The 8,260-nt window shown below is 41.5% G+C and overlaps 1 protein-coding gene across 5 annotated transcripts in view; it reads right to left on the bottom strand.

The window, feature by feature from the left end:
• The window catches only part of npas1 (neuronal PAS domain protein 1), a 33,414-nt gene extending 28,827 nt beyond the window's left edge, over positions 1-4,587 (bottom strand). For 4 of the 5 annotated variants that reach the window (XM_015042912.1, XM_015042911.1, XM_015042910.1 and 1 more), the window contains exons 1-4: positions 4,562-4,580; positions 3,978-4,038; positions 3,740-3,838; positions 2,309-2,376 (exon numbers count right to left, since the gene is read on the bottom strand). In XM_015042912.1, the coding sequence (XP_014898398.1) occupies positions 2,309-2,344 (36 nt within the window). In that variant the 5' untranslated portion in view covers positions 2,345-2,376; positions 3,740-3,838; positions 3,978-4,038; positions 4,562-4,580. Of the gene's footprint in view, positions 1-2,308; positions 2,377-3,739; positions 3,839-3,931; positions 4,039-4,561 lie in introns of all 5 variants that reach the window. The other variant, XM_015042908.1, reaches the window with a different exon arrangement.
• Positions 4,588-8,260: the final 3,673 nt, after the last annotated feature.

The following is an 8,260-nucleotide window of genomic DNA, read 5'->3' on the forward strand; positions in this document are numbered from 1 at the left end:
CAGGGCTGTTTCAATCAGCTGTAATAAAGTCAGAGACAAAGCTTCATCCTTGATCTCCAGCCACAAACACACACACACACACACACACACACACACACGCACGCACACACACACACACACACACACACACACACACACACCTAAGCCCAAAGCAGACACAAACAGAACCAGAGTCATTATAGGCTGCCGTGACTGTAATGAGAAGTGAAAGGTATACAGCCAGCCCATTAGAGGTTACTGCTTCAGAGAATAATATTAATCGTCATAACAGGCATCCAGGAATGAGCCGACGCAGCCTCACAGACGCACACAACAGACCCGGTCCACTTGGAGATGGGAGGAAAAAAAAAAAAAAAAAAAGATTGCTTGTTTTGGCGGCCCAAGCGCTTAAAGTGGCAGCGGTAATTTATGCACAACTGACACATCCAGTATGCAAATGACTGGCCAGGGTGTGGGGCGTCATGTGTCGCAGCAAGGAGAAACCAGCCGTCTGAATGTCGGAGAACTAAAGTGCAATTATCAAGCTATTACGGGAGGGAGGACGGCTGGGAGGAGGAAAGAGAGAAGAGGGGAAAAAAAATCATACAGTTTTTCTGGAACGTTAATTTGATTTCTATCAGCACCGTTCCCCGAGCCTCTTTAAAATGCCAGAGGAGGGGAGACGCATGCGATCTTTCTTTGTTTTAACACGGCCTCCTCACTTCTAAATTCCCAATTTCAGTTCTTTATCTGTTCCCACTTACTCCCCGGCCCCGCCTTCCCCCAAACCCCCTCCGAGTCCAAAGCAAAAAGCTGCAGGACCACCTTCTTTGCACTTCCTCTGAGTCTTTGTACATTCTGCATTTCATCACTCCTGCAACTCCCCCCTGCCCCAAAATGCCCCTCAGGCTCCATTCATCAGTCGATCCAATAGAGAGGCAGACAACAACAGTGTCCGAGTGCCTGAGCTTTATCAGATGTTTGTGTCTGTGTGTATAAATTCACTTGGGAGTCTGCCTGGAAATATTAAATTGAGGAACACACTAAAACCTGCCATTTAAATAAACTCCGCTTCGGCGCCTTGCAAATTTTTCCCGCATTTTGTCACGTTTCAACTACAAACCTGCATGTATTTTAGTGGGATTTTAGGTGAGAAACCAACAAAAACGCAATGCAGAACTCTGAAGGGGAAGACGTATTTCGTGGTGAAAAAAAAAAAAAAATCTGAAAAGCGAAGCATGTTTTATAAAATAGATAAATAGAACCACCGTTCTCTGCTGTCACAGCAGCATTTCTACTGGAGTTCGTCTCCTCCAGCTTTCCACATCTGAAGAATGAAACCTTTGCTTATTCATCTTTGCAGGCGGTTAAAGCTCAGTCCATTTTGGATGGAGAGCGTCATTCAACATTACATTTCGAGTCTCGACACGGATGATCTGTGAATCCTACTCTGACCTTTGAATGGGTCATTCTGGCATAAAACTGCTTTGATCTTTCACATGTGCATGTGTGTTTTTGTATTTTTCAAGACCTCTAGCAGGTTTCCTTCAGGGATCGTCTTGAATTTAGCTCCATTTATCTTCCATCAACTCTTCCATCAAGCATCCCCACAGCACGATGCTGCCACCGCCTGAGCTGTAGACCGCTGCGACTCCTCCAAACAGCTGAAGCTCAGTTGGACTGGGTGAACAGAGCGGCTGCTTCGCCGATAGATTTTCTTCTTGCCCGGGCTGTTATTTTGTCTACGTTCATTTATTAGCAGGTTTGCTTCTGCGCCATGTTTTCTGTTTTCAGTTCCCTGTGAGACGTTCAAAAGTTGAAATATTGTTTAACAACCCAGGCCTGCGTTAAACCTCTCTATTACCTGTCTGCTGTGTTCCTTGAACTTTATGGCTCTCATTGTTCACTTTGTATTTATGCTGATACTGAATCACGCAAGTTTATTAACTAGGTCACAGGCTGTGGATCACACTGTAACAGCATCACAGTAATGGGGGTTAAATAAAAATTCATGGAAATCTTTACAGATTATGTTTAACCATAGGTATTTATTCATCCCTCTGCTACACAAACATGTGATGCTTTATGTTTGTGTATCACAAACAATTTCAATAAATTCAATAAATCTGAGTGTAGCACCAAAATAAAACTTAGGAAGGTTCAAATATTGTACTTTCAGACCTGTAAATTATGCAATATAGGGACTGTAAGTTAATTTTTTTTTTTTTTTAAATATGGACTAAGTGATTTCTGTTTTTATTTTACATGCCATGACATTTTGATGGCTGCAGTTGAAACAAAAACGATTTGACTTTGTCTTGCTTGTTACCTGCAGGAGGTGAGCCCCAAGGTGCTGCTCAAACATATCAGTGGCCAGAGAATGGGTTGATCGTCTAACTGCAAGAGAAAAAGACAAACATGCATCAATGTAAATGTTGACGTTTTGACTATGAAGAAGAGATTTTTTTTGTTAATATTCAATGTTCAGCTGCGCTTTCACTGCTGTGCAAGATGAAACAAATCGCAGCTTTACTGAATAAAGCACAACAAATTTTGATTTAAGTTACAATGACAAATTCTACAACACTGTCATTTGGATATCGTTTGTATTCTTAATATGAACTATTACACTGTAGTGAAATAAACAGTGTGCTGCCTGTAATGGGCTGACAGCTGCAGCTGCGCTATAGTGTTTGTCCTACAATCCAAAAACCTCCTGATTGTCGAGTCATTTCAGCCTGTTCAGTTTTGATCCTGGGAATACAAAGTAACCTCTATGACTTCAGACTTTAACACTTGGATATATTTACTTCAAAGTCTGGATTTAGCTATAGGAATAACTTCATACTCACTTTAATGTTTATTCTGTAGTAAATTAGAAAACCAGAGAGATTTGCAAATTGTTGTCTGATAGCAAGATGAAACACAAGCAAAACCCCATGTATTATGTGCCTCTAACATTGCTGGCGGTTTTCTCTAACATAAGTTGTACAGTGCGTGACAGATTTGATGAGACAGATATTTTCTGAAGTGCGAATAAACACTTTGTTACAAGAGCTCTTTATCCGCATTGGTTGGTGAGAAACCTTTAACTTTTAAGACAGAAAATCTGACATTTGGGGTGTCATATGTTTTTTTTTTTACTTCGAACTTGAAAATACAAACTCCTGAGTAAAAATGACAGGCAGCATGAATCCCACAGTGACTGTAAGAAGACTGCATTTTAACAAGCAGTAAATAATGCTGTATATCCCGTGGTTTAAAAATACAAACCACAGACATAAAGCAATACCAAAGAAGTAATGTGGCTGAATATGCTTGGACACATCATGTTGTTTAATGAAGCAGGCCTGGAAAAAGATTTTTTTCATGATGACCGTTTTATGTCTGTTTCGCTTTCTGTGGTATATGAAGATGCACAGCTTTGAGCAAATCACTTCATCAGCATCACCATTTGATCCTGAAGCGTACGGATTGTGGTCTCTGACAAAATGAACCTTCCTGAAAGTTTTTGTACATGTCAACTGTGCAGCACTGCTTTAAAAGTTACTTAAGATGCAAAAATATTGCAGCAATTTGCGACACAATAAAAACCCTCTCTTTGCGCTGATGGAGATTCACTCACATCTGCATGCTTGACGCTTGAAGTGGCAAACACTTATAAGCCGATACACAGGTTGGTGCATGAATGTGTGTGCAGCAGTCAGTGTTAATGGGTGAATGTGGCTCTAGTGTGTTTAGTTAGAGTGCAGCTAGCTACCTGCACTGCTCCTCTGAACTCTGGCATGACCATCTACACAACATCAACCCAATGGATATGTTCTCTTTTCCAACCATTCCTTCTTAGACACCAGCCCATCTACAGAGAGACGACACTGCGTGGAAATCCTGGACGATCAGCAGTATTTAAAAATACTCTGTCCAGGCTGTCCGGCAACAACAACCACCTTACATTCGAAGTCACTTAAATCTCCTTTCATCCTTAATTTTATGCTCACTTTGAACTTCAGCAAAGTTGTCTTCACCACGTAGACTGTGGATCGGGTTGCATGTGAGTGACTATGTTAACAAACAAATGAATATGTGACCGCTCAGTGTAAAAAACAAAATACATGTTAATGATAAGAATCGGTTCACAAATGCCTGAGAATCATCTCGTCATGTTTGGACTGTTGTAAACAGTATTTTAAAACGTGATGCTGAAAGATAAAAACATTGGCAAGTTTCTGTTCTATCACAAAAAGCGAGTGGTGGGTAACTTTATTGAGACTATAAAGTTACACAATTTCTAAACTTCTTTTATAATCGTCAAGAACTCTTGTGAACTTCTGATCAAAACAGCAGAAAGTCCAACAACTACTTTCATCCCGTCTTTTGCCAGAGATCCATTTCCCTGTTATGATCACAAATTTAGTCTAAGCGAGTGAAAAGCTGTGAATAAAACCAAGTTCAAACCACATGATTCCACTGCAGAGACTGTTTCATGTATTCTGTTAAAATATCAGTGAAACCAAAAAGGATAGAACTGTGCTTTAATGCCTTAACCTAACTGAATATTTTATAAATAACTCTCAAGTCAGACCTTTTCTTAGTTGTTTTCTGGAAATCTGAAGAGTGATATCTTTAAAATTTCCCAGCATGCTCTCTAGTTGGTCTTCTGTCAGAACGCATGAAATCCTTGTGAATTTGTTAGACATTACACAGGATGTATGTGTAAAAGCAAATAAAAACAAAGAAACATTTATTTTTATATCCAAGCAAAGACGTCTTAACTTAAAGTTTTCTCTTACAGATGAATGTAAGAATCGGTTCACCTGCAATTGTAAAAATAATTTCCATCTGACTAGAGAGGAATCAGCCCTGAAAAAAAATGTGGCGAAAGTGGTGTGTGAGCACACCACTCGATCTCTGCCAGACACACACACACACGCACACACACACACACACGCGCACACACACACATATATAGTGTCTGCATCACAACTCTTAATGCATCCCAAATACAAGCTATCAGAGCTGCTTCAGTGCCAAAGTGGTGCTGTTTACCAAGGCAATTACAATACAAATAGAGTTGGAGGTGGTTAGGTGGAGGAGTGGAGTGGGGGGGGGTATAGGTGTAAGAAGAGCAGTGAGAGGGGAGGGAAAATGAGAAAACACTAAATAAGGCGAGAGTGATCACTTTCTCCAAAGCAAACGTGGCGACGGGGAAGGCTGTGGTGACGTGGAAGATTAATTTAGCAATCAGGCATCTTTATTGTTTTATGTCAGAAAGAGTGTGTGGCAGGAGGATCGGGTATGTGAGCACCTGTGAGGGTGCACACACACACACTCACATCCTCACAGGGTGGGAACCATATGTGAAAACTAATCTCACTCCAACAGGGATGCTTTAGAACACAACATTCCCTACGTAGCAGAGACAAACTGTGAATGTGAGTGTGCATATGATTGTGTACACGTGAGTCTATATGCGTGTGTGTGTGTGTGTGTGTGTGTGTGTGTGTGTGTGTGAGAGTGTATGTATGCATGGCTTTAAGGATCATCGGATAACTGTATGCGTGTGTGTGTGTGTGTGTGTGTGTGTGTGTTGCTGCAAGGCTGAGAGAAATCAATAAGCGTTATGACAGGAAAATGAAAGTACTGCTCTGGGTTACAACTGAACACAGAGGGAGACTCAGAACACATAAACACACACAGATATGTAGCAGAAACACAACCACACAACCACACACACACATTTCAGGAATACACACAGCATGATCTGCGATTAAACAACACAAATAGCCCCCTACACACACGCACACACACACGCACGCACGCAAACTCTCTCACACACATAAATACAGAGTTGCTGGACAAAGCCACTGTGGCATTGTGAGATTGGGGTCCCCTCTGTGTAACAGAGTGTGAATATAAATAAGGCAAGTCCATTCAGGCCTGTGAAAGGGGGTCTGGGTGCTGGGACCCTTCAGCCTAGTCAGTTGCTTCGCGGACAGAGAGGGGGTGTTTGGAGGAGCCCATCGAGCCTCTCCTCCCCGCCTGTCCGGCTCCCATCTGGGGCAGAGCTGGAGCTGCAGCGCTGGGTTATTCGTGACTATATAAGAATAGATTCAAACAATGCATCACACAGACATACGCTTCCTGATCTGAGTCGAAGCATAAAATGCTTGGAATGGTGCGAGTGTGTGACTTTGAGGCCACAGATCCCTGAAGGGGTGAAGGTGATGGTGGGTGATCAGTTGCGCTGAGTAGCGTCAGCGGGGAGAAGGAAACGTTGGAAGTGACAAGAGGCCAGCAGGGCTGACAGATGAGTTACACCCATACACACACACACACACACACACACGCGCACACACACTCACACTTGCGGACAAATACACAGAGGACCATTTATTACAGACTGCCATGGCACAATAGGGCTGGCCAGGAAACCAAAACACTGGACCTGGTGTGTGTGTCCTTGCACACATGTGTGAACTCACAGCAGTGTTGGTATCTCACCCCGAGAACAAAGATCCTTCTGTAGTGGTGCTGTGAACCTATACGTCTGTGCGCAGGGGATTTGTCCGACTCTCTGTATATTCTTACAAATAAGCCCCTTGCCGATAAAGAGTCTCCTTCCCCCAATAAAAACTTCCGCACTAAAGAGTGTTGGCTGTCTTTAGCTCAATCTGATAGTGGTAAATTACGGGCGCGTTCACTGATTGAAAAAATATTTGCTCTTTGAGTTTCTGACTGTCATCACTCAGGTCGGTTCAAGCTGAGAATCGGCGGACTTCAGTAGCCAGGTGCACAGCGCTCCAGGCAGGTATGAGCTGATACATGTTTCATACAAAATATTCCTCAGCAGACTTATTCTTGTTATTCCCAAAAAGCCAGATACAAATGTGAAAAAAGTACAAATCGGTGAAACGTAAAAGACCAACTCCAGCTTGTCTTTTTACAATTATATTTTTTTACTGTTTATATTCTCAGTTAATGAGTAGATAGTACTTATAGTATTTATTGATCCGTTTTCTTATCCCCTCGCATCAGGTCAGGAGCGAAGACATGCTTGGTTGTTTACACTGTATTTTATCATAGAGCTAGAAGTCAATGAAAAACGTCTGACCTTGAACTCAAATATCAAGCCAGCAGGAATTCAAATTGAGAAAAACCCAATACATGAAGAAAATATGTAGTCCAAGTCTTTAGTAAATTAAACGTTTTTCATCGTTAGCATGCCACCAACATGTTGAGTGGAACCCTTGAACATGAACCCATTCGAACAGATGTATTACTGAGCTATACAGTAATAACTCAGTAATTACACTGTAATTACTAAGTTATGGGCTCCTTTTCATGAGAAGTTTCAAGCTGATTTTTTATTATTGAACTCTAAAATGTAGTCTTAGAGAACAGCTGTGAACAAGCAATCAAATTCTGATGCAGACCAAACAAGTGAACTCTGGTCCTCCTAAAAACCTAGGCCTCTGCTGCAGTTCGAATCATATGTGAGCGCCAAGCGGACCGGAGACCGCTCCAAAAGCAACAAGCGGACTATAACAACAGATATTCTGCATAAATACAAACAACAAATAAATACAAACAACAAATGCATGAGTTCAGCACTAGTGGGAGAAATGGCTCCTGGTCTGACACCATAGCCAAAAGAGAAATCCTACAACCACTGAAATCTCACACCACTTCATTTTTGTTCACATCTGGTGAAGAAGGAAGTTGCGCTCAGTGTCTTCTTCAGATATTTTCTTGCCGTTTCCTTCAGCGCCACCACAGATGAAGGGGTGAACAGGTGTCTCAAAGGGTTTGGTCTGTTTGAGTGCAGTGTGAAAGCGAACCGTACCAGCTGTTTCGATTTGGTCCCCAATTGAAACAAGTCTACCAAATTATCAGGTGCGAAAACAACCTTAGCCTACTTTCATTCAGCAGGTCGTGATGCTCAACTTCAATTTTTTGCTGAGATCTGATTTTTTGGCATGGCCATTCATAATACAAACTAAACGTGACTTCAATCAGACTTCTGTGTGAAAAGTTATGGCCACATTTATGATTGTCTAGCAACAAAATTAGCTCAAACTCAAACAGATAAGATGAATTTAAAACTACTAAACCAAAGTGTCTTTTTGGAAGTTCATGTGGATACCATTCAGGCCTCTACCGTCGTTTACCAGAGAGGAAATGTTCAATAATTTCAGTAACTTGTTCAATAAATGAAACATTTTACATATTGTAGATTAAGTACATACATATGGAGTTAGATTTGTTTCACAATTATTCAATC

The sequence above is a fragment of the Poecilia latipinna genome, unplaced genomic scaffold (genome assembly GCF_001443285.1).
Source record: "Poecilia latipinna isolate Pla-1442-1.1 unplaced genomic scaffold, P_latipinna-1.0 Scaffold607, whole genome shotgun sequence".
In the NCBI taxonomy this organism is placed as follows: Eukaryota; Metazoa; Chordata; class Actinopteri; order Cyprinodontiformes; family Poeciliidae; genus Poecilia; species Poecilia latipinna.